Source organism: Lagopus leucura, unplaced genomic scaffold, assembly GCF_019238085.1.
Source record: "Lagopus leucura isolate 7727_CA_CO unplaced genomic scaffold, USGS_WTPT01 Super-Scaffold_1, whole genome shotgun sequence".
NCBI classification, from domain to species: Eukaryota; Metazoa; Chordata; class Aves; order Galliformes; family Phasianidae; genus Lagopus; species Lagopus leucura.
The window spans coordinates 32,661,677-32,687,161 of NW_024962250.1; the positions used below are offsets into that span (position 1 = coordinate 32,661,677).

The following is a 25,485-nucleotide window of genomic DNA, read 5'->3' on the forward strand; positions in this document are numbered from 1 at the left end:
CAAATTTGATCCGTTTTGATGTAATCAATCCTTTGTTGAATTAAATGTTTGGTACAGAAATATAATATAAACTTTGTAGAACAAATTCCTTTTAAAAAATCTCACCTGGAACATTGCTTCATGTTTAATATAGTTGAATTTTGACTAGGAAAATGAAGTAACTTTGGTCCGTTCTCATTCTTCATGGTTGATCTCAAAGCACATCAGGCAGCGGAAATCTCGCAGACAGCTTTGTGGGGTGAGGATTCTGTAATCCCGTAATGCTGCCTGTTTGTCTGGGAGTTTAGAAGTGAATAATCCAGCAGACAGCCACCTTCTGACCTGGCAAACTTAAAATGATGTCAGCATGCAGAAGAAGACAACTTGTTGTTCCCTCTTAGAGGCATCTCGTTTACAATTCAACAGTTTTAAACTGATAACTATTATGGAAGTGCACCTCACGCATTTGTACAGTTCAATGCTGCTTGTCTAAACACAAGTCACTGGCAACAGAACATTTCAACTGTTTTTTGGCATTTCTTGCAAAGATTGAAAAAAAGAGAGCTGCTGTTTCATCCCAAGCAATGACCCGCGTCCCTGGCATCTCTCAGTGCTGAGCAGAAACACGCAGCCTCTTGGCCAGTCTTGCAGATGGGCATTGGGTCAGCAGAGCAGAGCTGAGGCCACAAGCCTGAGAGTGCAGCGTGCCTGACAGTAGGCAGGAGCTGTGCATGAGGCCGTAATTCAGCGACCAACTGCCCGTCCTGCTCCCAGCCACGTAGCTGGGTTGGAATGCTTTTAATTGCAAGTAACCATTAGGCACCTTTAGGCAGGAGATGAATGAAAACCTGGAGAGAAACAACTGCATAGCTGCTTGTAACTACATCTCTTATTCTCGTCATGCAGCTGGCACATAAAGAAGTGCCAGCTGTATTTATAAACTGGCATTTGGATTGTCTACATCATTTAAAGACAGAACTGTACTTTACAACTCTTATATACTTGGGGTTTTCTAAAATAGAAGGAATGGGGAAAATACTGAAACTGAGCAGCATTATTGTTCAGAAGTTCTGTTTTATTAACGTATTGGGCTTAGCTGTTAAAATACAGATAAACCTTGTCACTGAAAACTAATGCAGTTACCTCCCTGGAGAGTTCTTTGTATGAGTGCTTCATACTGTTTGAGTCAAAGTGAAACAGCTGAGGAAAAGATGTAATAAAGGCCTTTAAAGGACTTTTTGTAGTTTACCAGCTGTAGGAAAAAAAAACCAACAACAGTACCATAAGGATCATAGCATCCAACATCAGGGTAATAACAGCAGCTACTTACATACCTGTTTGCAGAGCACGTCCTGCTACAAATCATAGTTGAATAGCAAAGAAGGAGTCCGTGTGTGCTTCTGGTTTTTTGCAGTATCTCTACCACTGGGCAATCATCTGGAAGCCTTCCACCCCCCATCCTTTCTTCAATATGGGAAAACTGATTTTAGGAAGAAAACAACTTACCTGGAAATAATGTCGAGTTCTATAAAAAGCATAGCTCTTAACATGGTAGGAAAATATAGCTGTAGGTTAAAGCAAATTAAATAATGAAAGAGATGGTCTCAATGCAGAACTTTAGCTGGAAGGATTGCTTGCCAATTTATATTTTAAAGTTGAATGTGTTTTAACTAGAAAGCAAGTGGGAAAACTCAGGTTTGCCCACCAGTCCAACAGTCAGAGAACTATATTTGGTTTCCAGAAGAATAGTAAGGAACTTGCTATTAAATAAACGTCCATGAAACACTGTATGTGCCCAAATGTGCAAGATCCACCTGAAAGCTTAAAATAAATGAAGAAAACATTCCACAGTGGTGCTTCATATGAAATACCCAATTTTCATAGCAAAAGCAATCTGCTGAATTGCTTTTTCTTTATTCTAACAGGCCAACAGCCTCAAATACTGATGTGAGAGAAAATTGCTGTGATATACAAAGTCGGATAACCTTTTTTCACCATCTGCTCTTGAGGAAAAAAAGCACAAACCACCGGATAAGCTCAGAGCAGAAAATGTAAAATGTTGGAGGTTACTGTTTGTACTTTGTTGCCTGTAGAGCTGCAGTCCTTCATTCCTTTTCCTAAGCTCAGCATCACACCTTTTAATTTATTATTTTTTTTAATATAAACCAATGCTAGAAATTCAAACAAATGTTGGATTGCCTTATTACCGCTCAAGCTCTCCACCTGTTTGGTTTCAACAGTATGAACCTCTCACAAACAAAGATGACTGTCAGCAGCAGGACAGTATAACTCAGCTGGTCACCGTGTCTTCATGTATTCACACTCACTTCTGATATAATCGTGGTTAGGAATTATTTTCTACTTAGAAGTAGGAAGAAGATGACCTTCCTCAGTACGACTTTCAACTAAAAGGAGAAACAGCACCTACCTGTGCCGTTGCATTCTGCTGTTTAAGTCTCCCTTTTCTCTGATCTACTGTTGGACTGCAGTTCCTCTGCTAAGACAAGTATGTGAGCAGAGTCTTAGCTGGTTTGCTCTTGAATCAGATAAAAAGTTGCTTACCCTTTTAACTGGTGGGTATATAAAAATGTTGACCAGTTATGCTGACTTGATCAAAATCAAACATATGTTTGTATAATCTGCAAGTTCTCGGTAAAGCTTGAGGTTGAAGTCATTGAATACAGGAAGTAAATACTTTCCAGAAGTTAGCAGTCATTTATTATCTAATATGAAACCCTGTATTCTGTGGACAACGTTCCATTCCTAATACTGAACCTCATCAAATCCTCTCGTTATTTTTAACCAATCCCTTCTTCTGTCGGGTTCTAAAAGGAAAAAATATATATATTTAGAAAGTCCAATGCAGAGTGTTTAATTAAACATCGATCATCTTCGGTAGCAGAACACAAAGCATTAGGTGAGCAGCCCTTTATAGCTCTGGGAGGTTTCTGACAATTGTCAGAAAAGCACAAAATAAGGCATTGTTGTTCTTGTTGGATCTCTAACAGTGATCACTGCATACTCTTGTTTTTCTTCACACTCTCAATACCTTAAAATGGCCAGTAACCTTCTCCTCTTCGTTCTATAGCAGGTAAGTGGTAATGTTTTAGGGAAGACTTAAGGGTCTTCTGTTTCTCAGACTGTTGAAGAAACAACAGAAGTTTAAAATATGCTCCATAAAGCCTATCTTGTTATACTCTAATGAGCAAGTGAGAATCTGTACCTCCATACTGGATCCAATAAATCTAACAGACTGCAGCACAGAGGTTGCACCACTTTTCTTAGCTGCAGGAAAAACTGACTGCGAAGTAGGTGTAGGAGGGGAAGGCAAGTTAGCTGCTCCAGAGGGTCTTAACATTGGTAGCTCTCCACAAGGAAATCCATGCTGACGTTTTGCTTTATCCTGGGCTTTCCTAAGAGAATGCTTTTAGGACAGAGAAATAACGTTTAATTTCTCTCAGGACATCTTAGAGAAAACAAAACAAATCAAATACTATTTTGGTGTGTTTGTTTGTTTGTTGTTGTTTGTTCATTTTTGTTTTTTAATTACTACCCCATGAGATGCTTTGTGCAATTTTTTCCTTACGGAAATTCTCACAAAGCTCACATTGATTAACCCAGGAACTAAAGTGGAAAAACGTGTCTGATGCTATGGAAGAAGAACTAAAGCTTTCAATATTGGATGCACAGATATTTTCATAGTGATTGCTTTTTTTGTTGTTTTTGTGACAAAGCTGCACTTGAGAGTTTTTGCATGCAGTACCAATTTCTGTCTCACTTTTCGGATACATTGAATTCTAAGAGCGCTTTTGTTGGGTATTTTCACGTTATTTGACTACAGAGTTTTAGTAGACAGAATTTTGAATCCAATTTTAATTTGCTGATTTTCTGAGTCGAATATAAGTTCAAGATTTGTCTGGATATCAGCTGAACATGGAATAACACTGTTAAAAAAGAAGACAACCAAAAAAACGTACGCAGACTGAAGGCCTTGAAAGGCAAAAATGAAGTTTGAGCAGAGAACAGAAAATGTATCTGAAAAACTTTTTTGTTTTAAACTCAGGGGTAAATTGGAAGAAATGAAGAACATAATTTGAAAAATGAGGCATTGACTTCCTAAATAGCAGCACCTATGAAAACTCTCTGTCAAAGGCATTATGCTGTGTCACAGCTTTTAAATTCTAACTCATTTGTTGCAGTTAGAGGGGATGGAGTTCTGCTCCAGACCCAATGAAGATTGGTTTGGGACAGACTGAGTAAAACCAAGTAATCAGCTTAACTAAAACATTTGTTTCTAGCTAACAAGCTCAGTCTCACAAATTACTTTCTCGAAATGGACTGTCATTGCTTCCATGTAAATATTACCTCTCCTTGACTTCCCTTTGAAATTTGCCACAAATGCAGAGGCACTGGCCCTACTGTATTTTCTAGTAATCTTACTTTTTTGTGCGTGGCCAACGCTTGTGTATCAGCTGCCCTAAAAAGGTTGGGGCAAAAAGAAGAAGAAAAGAGAGAAAATGTCAGTTATGCTTTAAGTGAAGTTCGGACTTAGTGCAAAGAATTATGTTGACTGATATTTCATTGTATTGCAAAAGCTAAGTATCAGCACCATTAGCAAAGTTCACTTCAATCCACTTGAAATAATAAGCACACAGTGTTCTTCCACTTCCTGATCTTAGTGTTCAAGATTGAAATTATTTCAAGTCACTTGCCAGAGCTCCTGAAAATAAGGATGCTGCAATGCTTGATGGGCAGCAGTTCTCTCCTCAGGATCGTATGTTATCATTGCGTACAGGAGAGTTAATCCTCTAGCAGATAAACTGTGCACTGGAGGAGGTATCCCTTTTCCTTTTTTAAAAGGGAAATGAAAATTCAAAATTGTTGACCTGTGTTAAGCAAGTTGAGAACAGTTACTCATAAATATTCGCAGCAAAGTTGCAACTTACACTTGAAAAAAAAAAATCAGAGTTAGGAAATCAATTGTTAGGGGAAAATAAGTAATATTGGACAAAACATCTTCTTTCCTAACAAGTCATGTCATTGGCCTTAAGCAAGTATGGGGGGAAAAAAGGCCAAATAAGATTGTTCTAAGCTCAGATTTCTTCTGCTGTGCCTACAAGAATCACAGATGTGTGACGGTCTCTGGGGAAGAGGGGTAGAAAGCAGACAACGCTCTTTGGTCAGCAGCTGTCACAACACAAGTAGAATTTGGTGGCGCTTCTCTGCCCAGAAACATCCCAGCTGTACAGTTGTATTTTGGATATTTAACCACTGAGATTAGTAACTATGAGAATGCATACTTACTGCTTGAACTTGCTGAGAGTTCTGTTGGCAGGAGTGCCTATCACATCATGGATTTTTGAAATGTGGTCTAGATCATTAGATCCAGGAAAGAGAGGCTGAAAACTGCAAAGCAAGAGGTGGTAGTAGCATTACACCACAGTTAGTTAAACTAGTTTAAGTGACACCACTGTCACCGATTGTTGTTGGTTTTTTCCTTCATTTAAGAGAAAGATAAACTGTAGGATTATTTATTTGTGAACAGTTTTAATACCAGCCAACAATTACAGGACAATATGTGAGCAGCACATTACTACAGCTGCGTTTTTTAATTGAAAAGGAAGTTTGCATTATTGAACAGAAATCTATAGTTGTCCTTTCCTCACAGGGTTGGGGTGAAATACGTAAGGACAACATCCCTCTTTGTGAAAGGTAATGCATATAGGATTTTGTTCTAGCATAGTTGCAGATCCCATAAAACAGAGTGTTTTCCTCCTTTTAAGTCAGCAAAACCAAGCATTCCCTTTTGCTGTGTATGCACAAATACATATTTATAAGAAACATTCCATTCCTACACCCAGGTTCTTTTCAAGCAGCAGCACTGGAGAGATGGTAATTTGAACTACATTCCTGAGCCTTATCCTCAGTTAATATAAAACTTGCAAATAGTCCTTGAACACGTTGTTATCAATAGAGCAATCTGACTCAACAAGTTAGGTCCACTAACATTCAATTCTTGCATATGTTCCCCTCTTCCATGCAGGCAGAACATTTCATTTGGCACATAATTTTAAGAAATGCTTCCTCCTTAGCACCACTTGGTTCTTGAAAGCAAAACATTCAGCCCCCTTTGTAGAAGGGAAAAACTTCTATTAACTGTTGGTAAATTCAATCCAACAGCTGTCTGCTCACCTCTCTGAATGTCTTTGTAAGGCTTTGAGAGGAAGGAGAAAAAGAGATTTGATTCCCGTTGCACAGCAGTATCTCACAATTCAAGCAGGAGTGGGAGTGGCTTTTGTGTGAATGACAAAAATGTCAAAAATGCACCATCTCGAAGTGTAACCTACAACTGAAGGAATGACAAGTGCACAAAGGGAAGGAATCCTCAGCAATCCAGGACCGCAGGTTTATGAGGAGTAGAGAAGGGGAGAAGACTTGAAAGACAAATGTGACTGAGTACAATTAAAAGATTCTTCCAAAAATGTGGTCTCAAGCGTAGACTTTGGCAAATGTTCAACAGCAAAAACTGCAAGATCCTCTTAAGAAGAAACAAACCTGTCCATAACTTCCTTCAGCTTGGCAAAGCTGTACTTTTGAAAATTCACTTATTTCCAAGGAACATTCCTCATTTCTTTCTGAACACATCTATTGGGTCTCTGGAAATATGCAGTGGTTGCAAAGACTGAAATTTGTTACATTAAGCTAAAATTAGGAGGAAATGTCTCATTTGCAGTGTGTAATTTTCTTGCAAAACTTCAAAGCACACCAATTCAAACTGGAATGGGAAAACACGGCATTTTTAAAACATTTGTTCCCAATTTACTTTGCAAGAGAACCACCGCATTTGGAATTTTTCAGTTAACAGTTTTCTGAGCGAATGAGGACTGTTTCTGCAAGTTAGCAGCCAAAGCACAGGAGTTGTCATTTAATGTGATGGCAGCAGCTGCGCCTGCCATGTGGAGGAGGAGGAAGGAGAAAAGCAAATGTTACCACTCCTGGTTGCAGCAGTGTGGGAGGAGAATAGAGAACTGCTGCTGTTGCTATGGCACAGAGATACTGGAGAAATAGTCATGGTGGTTGTTAGTTTTTTGTTTTCTGAAGACCAAGGACAATTTCACTGAGTTATGGTTTTATCATCTTTGATGGTCCTATAGGACTGTAATCCATTGTTTTCTGAACACCTCCTTCACCGGAACCCAACTTGAAAACATCCCAGGACAGAAGGTTCTGGCATGGCTCAAGGGTCTTGAACGACCCTTCCTACACCAACTAGTTGTGCAAGGGAGCGCCTTCACTGATCTTCTGTGCTCACGGAAGTCATGAAAAAAGGGGAAAATCTGCCATCAAGTGTATGAACAAAGGCTGAGGATAACTAGTGATAGCCATGCCAGGACTTGAGCTGTACTTCAGAGACACGGCAGATAAAGTACAGTCCTGTGAAATTCAAATATGAAGACAGAGGCCTGGGAGCAGGGGACTGTTCAACAACGTTATTCTCCTTGTAACTATTTTGTAATGGGTATGATGTTTTCCCAAACAGCTTGCTGCTTTACTACTGGCACAATAAGGTGAACGGAGTACCAGACAAGGGATGATTGCTGCCTCATCAGCCCTGCAGACTGATCATGCAGTAAAGTTCCACGAAATGGTGGAAACAAAGACCAAATTATCTTTACCACGTGCTCCTTATTTCAGTTATTTACCTTTGATTTTCCTGATATCAATAAGCAAGACCCTCCACTGAACACGGTACCTTGTGATTTCATAGAAAACACAGCCAGCACTCCATACATCCATTTTGTAGCTATAGCAGCCATTTGTAAGCAAGCATTCAGGTGCTCGGTACCAGCGTGTGGAGATATATTCTGTGTATGGCTGCTTAGAATGTATCATCCTACAAGATCCAAAATCTGCTAACTTCAGGGTATTCTGCTGCAAAAACAAAGTATCTTGAATTTAGAAACACGGAAATATTCAGGCAAGGATTTTCCTGACACATCTGAAGTAGTCGCTATAAAAGAAATCACAGATTACTTCAAGAATAAAATATCAGAAAGCCCAAGGGGAGTGTTGTAGCAGTAAAACTGCATTTAAATAGCACACAGCTCCAAGAGTTGAAGAGATCTGTGTCCCACAATATGAAGAACTGCTTTTCTACCTCATTAAAAGGCAGAGCTAAGAGTTAATTGAAAAGCATATGGACAATTACTGAAAGGAAGCCTGCTAAATAGGACATCTGGATTAAGTGATTTTCTTTGACTTCTTGCGTTTAGCAGTGATGTAATGGATGGTTTCAGCTTCCTTTTGCAACAGTTCTCTCCTGTATGCTTCTATGATATAGAAAAGAAAAAATTATCTCCAGAAAATAAAGTTTCATCAACTGGATTATAAAATCCTTGTTTTTCAGACATTAGCAAAACAACATTCTGGAACTGGTGAGAGAATAGATTTCAATGAAGAAATCATCTGAAAGCTACTATCTTCTGCTCTCTTCCTTAGGAGTAGCTTCCACTTAGAGATTAAACCTAGAAAGAAAGATGCAGAACTGAACCCCACTGCTCATCTCTAAATAAACACAGAGGAAAATATACACGATTAAGGATCATTTTGCAGATTGGCAGAGAATTGTCATAGAATCACAGAATGGTTTGGGCTGGAAGGGACTTTTAAGATCATCCAGTTCCAACCTCCCTGCTAGAGGCAGGGGTACCTTCCCTTAGAGCAGGCTGCTCAAAGCCCCATCCAGCCTGGCCTCGGGGCTTTGACACATGGGCACGGACACAGGAGGCTCTAACACAGCTGATCTGCCTCAGGTTTGTGCTTGTTCCTTCATTCCTCTAGATTAGGATGAAGCATCAGAGGCAATTTTATGTAATTAATATGAATTATATAATCTTTATATATTTTTATATATAACATAAATATTATAATAAGATCATATATAGTTACTTATGTAAGTATATATGATCTTATATAATATATAACAACGTTATATATATATAAAATAAAAACTGTGCTTCTATTCCTAAGGAAGTATTACTTTCTCAGCATAAACAAAAATACACCAATACATTTCATTTTCAGTTAAATATTCTCCACACAAAATGCATTACCTTTATTAATATGTTTTCTGGTTTCACATCTCTGTGAAATATCCCATTTCTGTACCAATATAAACACATCAGAGAGAAGAGTTCAGTGCAAAGATAAATACTATCGGTGCTTCCACTTATTTGTAAAACAAACAAAAACCAACCAAGCAAATCAACCATAAAGTAACTAACACTTCCATCAGCCCTACCAACAGCAGAGTAAAAAGTTAATTTTACCACCACAGTGGGACAAGAGCTGCAGGTATGGGAATGGGGAAAGGGTAAGTGGAGGAAGGGGAGGTCAAGCTTTCTACTTCTGCTCTCGTGGTTACAAAAGGATGGGAATGGCCCCCACGCTCCCAGAAGGGCTTCCTGCAGCTCCCCTCAGGTGCTGGCAAAGCATTGGCACCAGCTTGCACCTGGGCAATGTCCTTTTTTCACCCTGCAGCAGTCTGCTGCCTCAGGTATTTGTGTGGATCTACTTAGCAATGACCCCAAAATCAGTGAATGATGCATTTACTGCAAAGGTGTTGCTGTGCCTGGTCTCTTACCTATGTATGTGATCAAGAGATTTGCATAACTGGTACATGTAGTTCTTTATTTTTTTCTCAGATAATGGCTTTCTCCGTCCTAGAATTAAATTTCAAGTTGTCCAGGTCATTTTTAGCAAACAAGAGAATATCAGGAAATACTCTTCAGCTTCCAATAATGCACTGACATTACATTTCCAGTTATGTTATTTCTGTCATTTAAAGCTAGCTTTGTAATCCATTTTCCACTCAAATTCAAGCATAATTTAAATTTCAGTGAGAACCAGAGTGGTTGGGCTAACATAACTGTCAGTTCAAGTCTGTAAACAGCCTTAACTTTTACTGCCTGTTTTTCTTCCATTATCTGCATCTCCAAATTCTGACAGAACTCCAGTATTTCACTTCTAAACGTCTGATTTCCTTTCTAAAAAAAAGTGACAGGCCTTCAGGTTCATGATTCCTATCCATCACCTCAAATTAGCGTGATGTTTAAATGTCTGTGATTCACTATTGACTTGCGAATTACAGGTTAACCCAGATAGCTGCTTGCTGTTGCACCATAATGACAGTTATAAAATGCATCTACTTTACAGAGCCCTACAGTAACTACTGGGCCTTTTTCTTTTATAGGCTCCAAAGGCCTTTTAATCTCACTGTAATACCTTTATATAATGCTGCAATGTTGTCAGCAGTGGCAGAAGTGATCACATTTTTGCAAACCAAAGCAGGTAGGCCTGTGCCCTCTGCCATCAGCGTGGGTAACAGGTGGGGCAGGAGGTGGGGACTCCAGTCTGCCTCTGTAATGCACTGAGCGGGATCAGCTCACGGGGTGCTGGAAACTGAGCACACTCACATCAGGAATGTCATATTCTTACCCCAGTGGAAAGAGATGGTGTTTCAACATCAGGATTTTTGCTGTTTTCAGTAGAAAAGATGTTAAAAGATTTGGCCATTCAAACCAACTCTGATTACTGGTAGTATTTAAGAAACCAAACCTTCATGAAAAGAAGTCGTGCTCAGTTGTCTTTTCCTCTTCACAGGTCACTACTAAAATCTGGAGCAGATGCTCTTCTACTTTCAGATTTATCACTGCAGAAAGCTTACTGGGAAGCCATTACGAAGCAAGCCATAAGAAGGCAGCATTAGGAAGCTGCAGTCATTTTTCTTTGGGGCATCTTTCCTCACCTCTCTCTGAGCCTTATTTACTCCCTCCAATGACCAAAATGTTCTGACTGAAGCAAAGGCAAGGCTGGTTGTCACTGATACCCCCACACACTGAGAGCAAGAGAACGATGGCTTCATGTATACACAAACAGCCTTAACTGAACTAACAGGAATCTGTCAGTGTAACAGAGGGAACAAAATGGTAGGCTCAACTTTTGCTCCATAGGAAACCAGTGATGCCTACTGTGAAACCACCAAAGTTATTTTCTGAAGCAAACAAACAAAGAAAACCTACCTGGAAAGCAATCTTGCTGGTTTCAAATTAAAAACAAAAAACAACTAATTAACCAAACACTAAAACCAGAACACATCGAAACCACTAAAATAATTTCCATCTGTGTTCAATGCCTAATATAGCAGGTTTTTCACATTAAAAAACACACACACACACAGAAAGCAAGTGCTCTGGGGTAAAGAAAAAAATAAAGGCATTTAAAGAGCAAATCCATACATTCACTTCTTCCACAATTGTAGCATAGTTCCTAGAGGGGGAAAAAGGAAGTTTGTTGTTAATGTGCTGAACTAAATTCGTATCAGTGAGGGCTCTTTCCTGCACTCAGCTACTCATCTGACTTAACTTCAGAAATTCATCATGGAAAAAAAAGAAAAAAAGCCTTAATAGAACCAGCAATTATTCATGTTTGTTTCTTTGATCAGTGGAGTCAAACAACTCTATTTTAATCTCAGATCTGTAGCGATCTGAACACTCAGTGTCACAGATACAGCGTGAGAGCAAGTCTTTACTACTCTGAATATCTTCCTCACCTCTCTCTGAGCCTTATTTACTTCCTCATTTTAAATGACCAAAGTGTTCTGACGGAAGCAAAGGCAAGGCTGGTTGTCACTGATACCCCCACACACTGAGTTTTAAAATTAGAAACAAAAAAACCAACTAATTAACCAAACACTAAAACCAGAACACACGTGTTGAGTTACTTAAATGAATCACCCAGCTGTAAAGACAATAAAATTTTAAATAACTCCACCAAAAAATCCTCTTTGACTACTGAAATTGTAAGTAAGTGCCACTCGGTTATTGTAACCAACTCCTTTGGTGTCTACAGATCCTTTCTTAAATCAGCTTTTGTTCCTTCTGTAGGAATGCTTCCTTAAGCCCTGTGGCATCCCACCTGCTTTCACAGCCACTTTCAGAATTCTTCACAATGGGTGTTTCCAGTGAAAAATGTTCACTGAAAAGTGGAGAAGCGTTACTGAGCGATGTTTAAAACAAACTGCAATCATTCTCAAGTTGTTTCATTGCAGTCCTGACCTAACAAAAGCCTGTTCAGTTTGCATTTTTTGTTATATAAAGCCACTTTTTTTGTAGTCAAGGTCGTTTCCAAGTTGTCATGTAAAGTTTGACTGCAGAAATAGAGGGGCACTGACCTGACTCTTTAGAAACCTTCGGCATGCATCCATGCTTTAAACAACTGGGTAGATGAAAGAGAGTAAATCAGTACAGCACAAAATTTCACTACAAAATTCAGAACGTGGAAGAGTGAAGAGAATATAATTAATTCCACTTTGTAGTCTACACAAGGAGAGTTTGTCTGCTTAAGCATATGCCACATACCTTTTATCAGCTCATAAATATTCATATCCATAAGTTCACATATCAGTGAAAGGCAGCCAGCTTTTTTATCACTGAAGAAACAAATTAGGAGACTTTAAACTAGAAATAAAATGTACATGTTGATTTCTATACAGTGTAGAGAAAAAGTAATTTAACTAGTACTAAAATGGACACTTTCAGCTGATGCTTTCATGCTTTCCAGCTTAGGCTCTGACTTCTCATACTTATAGTTCGCACTATCCAGAGTGTCTTCTGCAGAATTTAATTGACTTACTCTGCAAAGGTATTGGAATGCTTTTTTTGAGCTACACAACACTGTTCAGTATCAAGAAATTTCCAGTAAATTGAAGTGATACAACCTTACAACAAGGTAGAAAACACATTATGCCATACATGAAAATACTTTCTAGCTTGGTCATCAGTAGCGTGTTGACTGGAAATAAGCATCTGACTGCAATCTCTGCTCACAGCAGTTTAGGTAGATGATACTCTATCTAATACTTTATTTTCCATTTCACTGCCCTGTAGAGGCAGATGTCTCTTGGCCTTCCGTTTTTCTAAGATAATTGCATTAAAGCACACCCCTCTGCAATGCTGTTAACCCTGACAACTAATGAGTGAGGGTACAATCAGCAATCCAGTTCACAGACTGAAAAAGAGCTAGGTGAGCTGGTTGGCCCTCTGGATGACATTGTATTAACATCACAGCAGCTGAAGCTGAGAATTCCAGAGAGCTGCTGACATGACTACCAGCTTCTCGTGTACTATTTGCAAAGGAGTATCTGTAAACCTACCTACAAAATGATGCTGCCAAATAGCTTGTCTGGATCCCGACTTCAAAACGCCAGGCCAAACCAAGATCCTTGAAGTATCAGGGCATATTTCAGCAAAGAAGCTCTGAGCTTGCCAAACCAAGAGTCTCCAGCAGACTCAGTGTTGTGTAGTTAAAGTAACTCAGTGGGTTTGGGACAAGGGTTCAAATCATCAGCAAGTATTCTATGTTACAACATGAAGTTTAGGTATGCTAGAAATACATCTAGCCTGTCATCTTAATACGGATGTTGAAGTGTTTTTCAGATGGCTGCAAAAGACAGTGAGCTCTCATTTAACAAAATACCACAATGACTTCGGAATTTGACAGATCTGCTGTTTTTTCTTTCTGCTGGAAGGAAAGGCTGGCTGAGCTCCTACAGGTTGCCTCTAGATCCAGAAGTTACCGCATGTTGCTTGAACAAAACAAGGAAGAAATGAATGAACCATACTTACAAAACAACTTCATGTAACGTAAGGATATTAGGATGTGGACTCAACCTCCTCAGGGCTTGTATTTCACTCAGATTATTCACTTGTTCAATACTAAAGTTGAACTAAAAAGAAAAAGAAAACTGACTTGCAATCAGAGACCAGATTACAATTGTCCTCCCCTGCCACGACTGTCAAAACTCACTTCACACTAGTTCTGAAACTGAACTTACAAGTGCAGCATCAGATAAATTGTTTGTCTGCTTTGTTTCTTTATGGAACAAATCAATAATCAGCAGATTATTGGCTCCATTCCTTCTTGCAGTCCAGAGCAGCTGGACTTACCTTAACATGATCAGTCATGTACTGTGCTCTAGACACCAGCTGCTGTGCCATGGACATAGCTGGCAGGAATGTTGTGACACGTAATATGATGCAGTTCATTCTAAGCTGGCGTTAAACATTAAATCATACCAATTATTGCTCAGCATGCTGCTGGAAGTGACAGTCTAGCCTTGCCAAATTTAACATTTAAAATTCAGTTTGAATGTTAAGCAATTACATGAAAAATACATGCTATTCAGCTGTTGATTAATTATTTTGTTGCCCCCCTAGACTACAATAAACAACAAAACTAAATGCTATAGAACCTCTGAGGAGGGAGGAGGAAACAAAGAGCTTTGTACACTGTTAAATGGATCAGAAGAGGAGACATAAGCTTTTTCATGACTTTAAAGCTAAACACCAAGTCGTGATTTTCCAATTTGAAACCAGGAGAAATGCTTTGAGTGGGCTTGTTCTGTTTAAAACACTTGTCTGTTTCTTGAAGAGTTTACCAAGAGAATTTGTCAGCCAATTCACCAGAGGGTTAAAGGCCTAAACAACATTAAAACCGTACTACGTGAGAACACAAGTTGGCTTGTTATTCCCTACCACCGAACTGCATACCTCCTGATCTTGATGTAGCTGAGCAGGTAGTTTCAGTACTCTTTTGATCACAAACTGGACAAGTCTGGTTAGTAGTAGGTAATGCATAAATGACCCAACAGTTGTCTAACGCGGCAGAGAATCAGAAGTCACATCATTAATTGAAGATATTTGGGTTCTTTTGTGTTTGTTTGAGCTTACAGTAATTTTTTCACACTTCCACTTTTCCTTCTCTAAAGTTCTGAGACAGTAAACCGCTGACATTAGTGAAGTTTCACTTCAGAGCAAAATGTCCTAATTTACGTCTTCTGTACCAACGTGTCACTCCCACTGCGAGCAGCAGGAAGTTAAGAGAGTTAAGTGAGAATAAGGTCAGTGACCTACAAAAGCAGAGTTGGGTGCATGCATATTTGAAGCAGAATGTCAAGTGAATGTCTCTGCTTCCACGTGGCCCCTACTTTTCCTGTTTAACCTTCCATCCAGCAGTGGTCAGGCAGCATTTGCTATAGTAGAGGACAACAGTTCAAGTACTCAAGGTAATAACCCCACTGCCAAATAGGAAGGCCCTTCATAATAAGCAGCAGAGATCTCTTCCTACACTGCATGCAAACCTTTTTACTACACAAGTATTCAAAAACCTTCACTTAATCCTTATTTTTCATTTCCCCACTAGATTTCAGTCAGATACCCTGCAGGAGTAGAATTAGTTACGCATACCTTTTAAAATGTTGTTTCATGCATTTACATGCATAGTACTTTCCATCTCTAAGACTCAACATCTTCAGGACATCAGAAAACGTTCCCTCTCCTATCTTACAAACTGGTTTGTATTCTAAAAACAAAAACACATTGTTTCACTTTACAGTAGAAATTGTTACAACGACCGCATAGCGATCCAGAGTAATTTGCTAAATTCTGACTACTGGAATCTTTTTTTTAATAAAAGCTTGTTTGTTTGTTTTTTTTTCTGTTAGCACAGAAAAAAACTTCTTTGAGAGGAAATATAAGGAATAACAGAAAACAACATTTTGCTGCTCATATTACATGAACTTGTGTTCCTGAAATACACTAACAAGGTTCAGAAGTAACCGTGCCTCCTCGCTCAGAGACACGATGCTCTCCACGTGGCACTTCTTATCCTTTCTTTCTCTTACAGTGCATTAGCAACTGAGGAATGCATTTATGCTTTGTGTCTTTCAGAAATGTATCATTTTCTTGAAAGGGTATCTTGGCATTGTTTCACTTTTTTCTTTTTTAAAGAAAAGTAATTACTGGTTTTAAAGCTTTATTCCCCTATCGTCTTCAGTCAAGAGTATCCAAGTAGGCCAAGAATAAGGCTTTACTTAAATATTCTCAGTCTTCTTCTGATCTCCTTCAGAACTGACATTTCTTTCCTCCTTTATTCTCCTCCAGCATTCTAATCAACTGTTCTCAATCCCACTGACTGGTTCTCTTCACCCACCTTGTCCTCCTGTTTCCCTTTATTTATAGCACCCACAGATTCTACCCTTGATACTTCTTCCATTTATTTTACCTGCACAAAACCCAACTCTGCTAAGCTCTATGCTGCTCTTGCTTTTGAGCTAGATCCAAACCCAGGGAGGCAGAGCAGGAGACCTCCTCTACCCTGTTGAGCCCCTCTGGGGAGTCAAGCAGCAGAGCAGTAACTCCAAGGAAGTGCAGCTGTCTGCATAAGCTGCCAGGACAGCATGGAGCCAGGATGTGCTCTGCGACACTGCCCTCCCAGAAGCCTTCCTAACCTGATGGGAGCACTCCTTCTAAGGCCACTCCTCGATCAGATTCTGTCCTACTGCTTGGATTGGAGGAGAAGGGAATTTACTAGTGTAGATGTGGGTCATTTCATGCCAGTTGCTCTTTGTGGCCAAGAAGATTTCCAGATATGTTTAATTTACAAGTATAAATACAGCCTCATAGCAGAGAAAGCCTGCCAAAGAATTCTGCAGAGAGAAAAGTCACTTAGGCAGAGACATTCTAATGATGTTTTCCAACTAACAATCAGTTTGTGTTGCCTTCACCTCTTTTCTCCTCCCCAAGCTTCGCACTTGTTAAAAGTCTTCTTACCTTGTGATGCAAGTGCTTACATTTTAATTAGCAGAAACTGTCCCCACGCAACCCCCCCTTTCTCCAAAGAAGCTTCTGGGAGAACTGTCATTTGCTTGTCTTGTTTTTGTCATCTGCTGCTGAGGTTTTCTGATTATCACGCTTCATGCTGTTCCAGTGTAAAAAATATATATATTTCTTTGCCCTGATTTTCTTTAAAACCCAGTCCTCTCCATAAATTCAAACAGTCTTTTCATTTCCTACATTGTTTCCTCCCCTTTTCCCCTTAAACTCACAAATTAGGCCTTCTAATTAGAAAAAGAGAGAAAACAGAGCAATTTAAAACCAATCACACAGTCTAGCGCTCTCTACACAGTTATATATGGAACAATTATTAGAAGCAGAAATAGAATTTGAAAACCATTATGGGTAAAGGAGACAATAGCAGAGACTCCAAAGTATGGGTGAGACCATGGGGTTTAGCACGTGTGGCTGTTAGCAGAAACTGGGCAGGCAGTGCTTCAAGCAGGGTGATTTCTAATCTTTCGTGAGCTCTGAGGACCACAAGCAAGAAGCACATGCCCTCCTTAAGTTTTAATTTCCCATCTAAATTGCTAAATATAAAACATGAGTCATAAAATCAAAGTATTTAAGTCCAACATTTCTAAAGAAGGTTTATCAATAGAGTTTTTGCTAGCAACTGATCTCCACTAAGACACAAACACAATGGCTGTGCTACGTGCTCATACAGCAGCAGAGCCAATTTCCATGGCAAAAAAATACCCAAGTAGCCATAAAAGTTGAGTTATGTGTTGACCAACTGAGCCATGAGCGATGCTGGGTGCACCTCTGGGAGAGCAGATTTAAGAGAAGGAAAAACAGCTGAGGAACTGCAGCCGGGAGAGAGGAGGGAGAGAAGCAGCCCTGCTGCCACCAAGGTGAGGCAGGAGGTGCTCCAGGCATGGAGCAGAAGCACCCTGCAGCCCAGGGGAGGCCTATGGTGGAGCAGCGATGGAGTGTTATGGACTGCCTGCATTCCCTGTGCTGCTCCAGGGAAGGAGGGAGAAGAGGGTGGACGGGAGGAAGGTAGTTTTACTTGGCTTCTGGTTCTCACCGCTCTGGTCTGTTAGCAATGGGCAACGAACTGCATTCATTTCCCTATGCTGAGAGTGTTTTGTCCATTATAGCAATTTGTGATTAATACTCAGTCCTTATCTTGACCCTTGAGCACTTTTCCATCACCTTTTCTCTCTCTCTTCCTTTGAAGACAGGAGCGATAAAGCAATTGAAGCAATTATCTGCCCATTAGGTTGAAACCACCACTGGTCTACTTATTTTTACAATAAAATGCTGCAAGGCATGCAAAAAAAGATTACATGCAAATAACAAACACCTGAGGAAAAGACTGGAGAGCCATCCTCTCCACCAGTGACAAGAATGACAGCTGAGAATCAGAAATGAAAATTGCATTAGTCAAAATGTTGGTTTTTTGTTGATGCATAAAATTAGCATGTAAACTCTTAACAAAGCAAGTCACTGAAAATGGGAGAGCCTTTCTCCTAGGGAGGAAATGGGAGAGTGATCGCACAACAAGTTATTGTTTAATGAGAAACTGAGAGGAACTCAGACATTATAAGAATAATAGCGTGATTTTACAGATTGAGAAGGAAAACAAATTAGACTTGCAGCATCCCAACAATTTAACACCAATTTTGAAGTCCACAAGCCAAGATTTATGAAGATCCTTAAACATTCACTTCCACATAACCGATTCCTCAAAAGTGATTAGATGGCAACTAGTCTATAGGGGAACTGTTATGTCACAGCCCAAAATGATGATTGGGCACCTGGTGAAGGGGGTGGCTGGCCCAGGAAGCACAGGTGCAAGAGATTCATCTGTGCTTTCCACGTGACTGGAAGAGGTGGACCCAGGGTCCACACCTCCCTGGGCTCACTTAAGGGCTTTCCGTGGAAGGAAGAATGTCTCCTGGGTGACGGCTGTCTGTTAAGAAGTGGTCTATAGCCAGAGATCTTCATCACTAGCTGGGTAAGTCAACTTTTTCTTGTATGTGATTATAGATATTCCTAGTAATGCTTTGCATGGTATTGCAAAGAACTTATCAGCAGCAGTTTCACTGCCTCTAACGACAGACACCATTAAGCAGTAAATTACAGTAACTTCAAGCAAACACTGAAATAGAATAATCAGGTTGAAATATTTCAGTGTTAAGCTATGATGTTTAATACAGCTGCAAAACAAAACTACCAGTGAGTTTAGCTGAATTTGTGGTGAAGAGAGATAAGACTTTAAAATTTCCTGAGTGTTTTAAGACTGACTACTTTAAGGATTAAATTAAGTAAACAGTGTTTCTCTTGCTGATATAACATCAAGAAATGCAGAAGACCTAATCCCCGATTCTTTTTTTTTTTTTTTTTTTTTTTTTTTTTTTTTTTAGTGGCATCTGTAGCAATGCAGATGCTAACTAACCTTTCTTTCCTGGCTATTTCAGCATGTGTAGAGTCTAAGAGGCTTCAAATGATTAGAGAAGGCAGACAAGGATTAGGAAAATGGAATAAAATTCCATACAAGTCAACAAAATAAGGACTAGGATACACAAGTTATTTACAAGAATAAGTTTTGGCAACTTGAACTAGTCTAACACCAGAGCTGTGGCTGTGAGAATGGCAGAGAAGCAATCCTTCACTAGAAAGGCATTCTGGTGTACAAAAAGCTACAGGAGCCAGAAAGTAAGAGCAATGAAAGTTGTGTGAGTAATAGAATGCAAAGTCTGGGCCCATGTCTCTGTATCTAGAGAGCACAGAAAATCACCTTCAACTTGGAACTGAAGAATCCATTGTGAAGTGACAGAAAAGACAGCACTACAGCAGTCAATAGGGTGGTATAACACCTAAGGCACATATTCTGTTGAAATGAAGCTGAGGAAGAAAAAGCCATGGTGCTTAGGTGTAGTGTTAAGGCATGTGAGAAGGCAGAAATGAAGACAGCAATGGAAAGTTTGCCCTCGGGCACGGTCAGCAGGCTGTGACACTTGAGGCACTCAGTGACCTGCTGAGAGCGTGGGGCGTGACATGGCGTATAGGAAGACCGATGCCAAGCAATGGAAGGCACGGCTTGCAGATCGTGGTAAGAAAGAGGGAACTCGTGATTTCTGCAAAGGCAATTGGAGAGACTGGGAGGCGGGCAGGCCGCTGCCCTGCAGAAACGTTCGTTAGCAGGCTGGGCGTGCAGGAGAACAGCATTATCCAGCAGCAAGATGAGGAAACCTCGGGGCTGCGGCCTCCGGGGCCTCAAAGCACCGCCGCCGCCCCGGCCCCTTAGCAGAGGTTGCCGGCGGTGGCGCCTCAAGAGACGCCCGAGCTCGCGCTGCGATTCGCGAGGAGCCTCCCGCCCTCGGGTCGAGCGGATCCCGCCGCCCGCCCCCGCAGCCTCTTACTGTTCATCCTGCGCTCGCCTGCGGGTCCCCGAGCCCCACCGAGCCGTTCCCTCAGCGCGCCATGTTGTATTCCCGTCGCCTTGGCAACCGCGCAGGCTCCGCCCGCCCGCCCGCCCCGGGCTTCGGCCTCGCGCAGGCGCAGTGCGAGAGGCAGCCGGCGCTGCCCCGCCCGCTGCGCGTGCGCCTTAGGGCTGAGGAGGCGGGGCGGCGGTCGGGCGCGGGGTTGCTCCGTGTGGCGTTGTGCCCCTCTGTGGGATGATTTTTCTCCTCAGGCGTTCTCCCAGGATGGAGGGAGTCTGTGAGCGGTCTGCGCAGCCCTCGCTTCTAGCTGAAAGGCGTTCCCTGATGCTGAATGCCGCACCTGTAGCTCTGGTTTGTGCCGGGCGCTACCGCGCCTTTGCATCCCAGCATCTATCTTCGATGGCCGTCTGATCCCTAGCGGCTCCCGCCTGCCACTGCAGGCTGTAGAACGCAGCCCGTTACAGGTGTGCGCGCCGCTGGCTCGCAGTGGGTGGGAATGGTATCGCTGAGGGCGCCCGGCTCACACCGAGTCGTACCGAGCGTAGCCCCCGCGCTCCGTTCTTTGGTCGCATCCTCCAACGCAGGTGTTCTGACAAACCCTGAAGGGATGCTCCTGAAATACGAAGCAATTGCTGCTGAAAGGAGCTGCGGGCGACACAGGCTTGCAAACTGCAAAAAATACACTGAGCGCTCAGTGTTTTCCATGCTTCCTAGGGAGGTGAATCTGTGGCACCTGGGTCTCTGCGCATCTCTCTCCCGTGCTTTCGAGTTGAAAGAACTCTTCATCTGTAATACGGCCACTGCAAGGAATGGAGCACACTTAGAAGACTGGGGCTAAATCCCTTTAGGGACTGAGGGAGAAACGACTCGCACCACCGGGCCGGTTAGCTCAGTTGGTTAGAGCGTGGTGCTAATAACGCCAAGGTCGCGGGTTCGATCCCCGTACGGGCCAGAGGGTGATAGAGTTTTTGTTACGTTTCCCCCCCCCACAGTAGTGTTTCGGTTCAAGGCTGCGTGCGCGCTTCTCCCCCTTCCACGTCACGCCGTCGTCGTTTACCCTCGCGTGTCGATCACGCCCCAGAAGCGCCTCCGCAGCTTTTTGCCCCCTCGAGGCCACCGTCGGTACTGTGCGGCCCCGCCCCGGGGGCGCCATTGGCCCGCGCGCCGCCGATGCCCTGACTGCGCCCCGCGCCTCCGAGAGCCGCCCGGGGGGGTCGATGCGGCTGCCGCCTGCTGACGCCTGCCAAGATGGCGGCTCCAGAGGAGGGGGGCACCGACGCGCCACCGCGTCCTCCTCCCCCGGCTGAGGGCGAGCCCCCCGGAGCCGCCTGCGGGGAGGCGACCCTGGGCGCGGCGGCGGCGGAAGAAAGCGGCGGCCTCCCGGCCCCGGCAGAGCTGCGGGCGGTTCCGGAGAAGCCGGCTCGGAGCTCGGCCGCTCAGGAAGGCGGCACCGTCCTCTACGCGAGGGCGGAGGAGCAGCCGCCCTCGCCGTCCCGCCACTCCGCCACGCCTCTGGCCCCCGCGGAGCTGCGGAGGGTGATCGAGAGGGTGAGCAGGGCCCGGGAGCTGCGGGAAGCGTCGCCGCCGCTCCGGGACTGCGGCCCCGAGCCCCCCGCACCGCCGGCAGCCGTCGTGCAGAACGCGGCCCTGCAGCTGCGGAGCGTGGCCCAGCGCGTGGCCCTGCAGCGCGGCGCGGCACCGGCGCCCGCCCGCCTCCTCCCGCGGCAGGTAGGGCTCCGAGGAACCGCCTGGCTCTGGGGCGGGAAGGAGGTCTTAGCGCGGCGATGCGGCGGCACGGGCTGCGTGGGGAGGTGGGGGAATCGCCGTCCGTGGAGGTGTTCTCCGGGAACCGCGGAGAAGTGGTGCTGAGGAACGTGGTCAGCGGGGACGGGCTGGGGTTGGACTGGGTGGTCTTAAGACATCTCCATTTTTAATGGTTTTTGACCCCAGGGTAAGGCAGGTGGTTTCCTGCTCCCTTGGGGGAGAGGAGCTGGTGGAGATTGGGCAGAGCTAAGCCAGGAACTTGGAAGAGGGGAGAATAGGAAGGAAGGGATAAGAGGAAGCATGAAGTGCGTTGTACTGGTCGTCATAAAGTTTTCTTGAACAGAGCACTTACTGCTGTGTGTTCTGGGTCTGGTGTTCGGCCTGCATCATGTTACAAGCTGTAGTTCTCCTGCATTTGTTTTGGTAAAGGTTACAGATGTGCCTGGGTGATAGCAGTGCTGCTGTCCCAGAACCAGCCTGCTTGCAGGAAACAGTGCTGCGGTGTGACCTGGGAGAAGACTTTACATGCTTTAGTTGACAGCAGTTACATTGCTGAACATGCAGGAAAGCCATAGCTTGAAGGAAGAGAATCTGTGCTCTGACATTAAATCAGTGCTTTGATGCTTTGAAATGGAAATTGAATGATGTGTGCTCATTTCTTTATGCCTTCCTTTAAAGGTATATACGTGTCATATTGGTAAATACCATGTTCATCTAACAAATGCGGTATTTGTGTAATCTCAGCTCTTCTTTTTTTCCACAAAAGCAGCTGGAAGCCATTTGCGTTCAAGTTCAGCCAGGACAGATGAAGGAAACAGAAAGGCCAGTGCCATCCTTGGCACCAATCCAGTCCAAAACTGTAATGCTGAGTCAGTCTGTTGGTAGAAATTCCAGCATGCCAGGACTTGGCATTATTAATCCCCAGATAATTAAGATGCAGCCTGTTACAGGACCTGAGCAGCAGCAGCAGCAGCTTTTCCTGCATAGTTCTTCTGAGTCTCCAGTTCAGTTGCTTATGCAGAAACCTTTACCGTCTCATGGATCAGTGCCTGTGAACAAGATTCCTACATGTAAGGTGCTAAACGGACAGAAAACTGCACGTGCCACAGTATCACCTGCGAGGTCTTCAAATATTGCAGCCAGCTCAACAAACACTCTGATGCCATGCCTTGAAAAAAAACAGAAAGATGACAAGCTAAAAAAGTCTTTGAAAGTGAAAACTCGTTCTGGACGGATTTCACGCCCTCCAAAGTACAAGGCTAAAGATTATAAATTCATTAAAATGGAGGATTTGGCTGATAGTCATCAGTCTGATTCCGACGACTACTCTGAGCTGATTATAGAAGATGATGAAGAGGGAAAGGTGAAGGGAAAGGATGCATTGTTCAATTCTTCAAATTATAATCTGAAACCCAAAATGTTTAAGTGTCAGACTTGTGAAAAGTCCTATATAGGAAAAGGAGGATTAGCAAGACATTATAAACTTAACCCTGGTCATGGACAGCTGGAGTCTGTACCTCAAAAAACACCCTTAAATAAACCTAATGGAAGCATATCTGTGGACAATCTCTGCGGAATAGGAGAGGAAATTATGAGTCCAGTGCATTTGAATTCCATTGCTGTCACTTTAAATAATGAAAACGCACTACCTACCAATTTGGAAGAAACTGCTGGCTCACAGGTTGAACAGGTAAAGTGTGTTACAGCTGTCAGTTTTGTAGAAATCAGAAGGGCAGTTTAATAGCTGCATACTGCAGTCATTCATCTGAGTTCCCACTGACAACAGTGTTTATTTAAGACTGAAGGTAGAAATTTAAATACATGTGAATTCATTCACTTGTACGTCTCATTAGTGAAACATACAAGTCAGTACTGCTCAGTAGTATTTACTAATATGCAAACTTAGACACAGTGCTGATTAAAATGCTCATAAGAGATGACAGCTCATTTTCTTTGAAATTGCATCAGGAATAGTGTTCCTGCAGAGGCACATAAAACATTCCTTGCATGATTGTTACTGGATTTCCAACATACGGTCTGCAGGTCTGCATTAATAGCCTTTTCTTGTCCACTCAGAGAAGAATGCTAACATTGATCGTGCTTTTTGCATGACAGACAGCAAGGCATCAACTGCCTTATCAATTTCTGTTACTGAAATAGAGGATTTTCTGTGGTGAAACTTATTTGGAATCAGAGTGGACTGCAACTCTTCCTAGAGCAAGTCTTGAAAGTGAGGCTTAGCTTACCTCTGTGAACTGAGTACTTTCATCTTGACTCTGAACTGGAAGCCACCACAGTGGCATTTTTTCTGTGATGTTTTAAGCTTGCCAACTCAAAGCTCCTCTTCCAAATGAAGTTACCTCCCAACTAACAGTTTGTAGCAATAGCTGATGCCGTTGTTGATGTAGTTGTGTAATCTTTTAGATGTAGCAGCGTCCCATTTTTTACTTTTATTGGTAAAACAGAAGTTGTCAGAAATATGAAAATTTGCAGGTCAGAGTTCCAGTGCAGTAAATACAACCCTCATTCCCTGCACTATTCTGTCATCTTTGGAAAAAGAGAGAAGCACAGAATACTGAACTCAGTTGTCTGCATTATTATGTATTTGTTTCCCTGTGCAGCATTCATTTCATGCAAGATGATGGAAAATCTCCTTCAGACTATCTCAGTACTATTACTGACTGCTAGATTGCTGTAGTACCTGCAGTCTTTAGCTGGAAAACCCCATTTCTCAAAGTTTGTACTGTAACTCATTGCTTTAAACAGTGTTCTTGCTCAGGCAAAGAGGTTTTCTAGAAAGAATATCAGGCTTACCAAAGCTGGTACACGGATAGGTAGAGGAAAACAAATGAGACCTTTGCTTGTATTCAGCCTTGCATTTGTTTAATATCCTATTTATTTTTTGCCCAGACTAAGAATTTCATTATAAAATGATGCTGTACTTAAAGCACTGTTTAAAATGATGAAAAAAGGCTTTTATTTTTTCTTTCATTTAAGACTTGTAAGTCTGCAGAAAGCAGAAACCTGTTGGCAGAACAACAGAATGAAAGCAGTTCAGGACAGCGGGGGCCCATAACAGCAAAAGGACCTGGAAGACCCAGAAGACCGAAGAGACGCGGTCGACCGAGGGTGGGTGGAAGATCCAGGTGTTCTGGGAGGCTTAGCAGACCTGGTCAGTCCCCTTCAAAGTCCCTTAGTGGTGTGTCCACAGAGCGCAATGTATTCAGAAGAAGAGCTAGGTTAAAAGAGGTATGGTTCTCTTCTGCAATTATCTCATAAGTATCTTTTTTTCCCCGTCGTTTTGGTTTTAGTTTTTGAATCGGTGCAAAGATTCGTTTTCAAAAGGATTGACAGCTGGCATTCCTGTTCACTGATAAAAGCCTAAGGCATTTTCTAAGAAGAAAATATTAATAATGGCTTTTAAGGGGAGAAAAAAGGGAAAATGGGAACTCTGTGGAAAGTCTTTTGGACATGTAGATGTACTCTTGCTTTTTTTCTGAAGAATTTCTTCTGAAGAAGTTGCTAGCTACTACTGTGCATCACCTCTGTTCCTTTTCTGAGTTTGCAACGTTTATGGGACTGAGTGTTATCTGTAAACATGGGTAGTAACTGTTTTG

General features: G+C 42.4%; 2 protein-coding genes and 1 non-coding gene across 8 annotated transcripts in view; 2 read left to right on the plus strand and 1 right to left on the minus strand.

Annotated features, from left to right (window-relative positions):
- Window positions 1-21,257, minus strand: MOK (MOK protein kinase). Its single transcript, XM_042869530.1, is given in 13 exon segments — window positions 1-3,166; window positions 3,169-3,403; window positions 4,345-4,456; window positions 4,692-4,865; window positions 5,284-5,385; window positions 7,733-7,911; window positions 9,093-9,141; window positions 9,623-9,701; window positions 12,399-12,469; window positions 13,665-13,754; window positions 15,285-15,399; window positions 19,459-19,537; window positions 21,051-21,257. Coding segments are annotated over 13 exon segments (1,629 nt in total). The 3' UTR covers window positions 1-3,029.
- Window positions 18,621-25,485, plus strand: part of ZNF839 (zinc finger protein 839) — a 13,747-nt gene continuing 6,882 nt past the window's right edge. Inside the window, exons 1-3 of one of the 6 annotated variants that reach the window (XM_042869200.1) lie at window positions 18,621-18,675; window positions 22,635-23,558; window positions 24,866-25,117. In XM_042869200.1, the coding sequence (XP_042725134.1) occupies window positions 22,674-23,558; window positions 24,866-25,117 (1,137 nt within the window). In that variant the 5' untranslated portion in view covers window positions 18,621-18,675; window positions 22,635-22,673. Of the gene's footprint in view, window positions 18,676-21,352; window positions 21,833-22,233; window positions 23,559-24,865; window positions 25,118-25,485 lie in introns of those variants that run through there. The other 5 variants (XM_042869210.1, XM_042869190.1, XM_042869220.1 and 2 more) reach the window with 5 other exon arrangements.
- Window positions 20,983-21,056, plus strand: TRNAI-AAU. Its single transcript has one exon. It is a non-coding gene; the product is annotated as a tRNA-Ile (tRNA).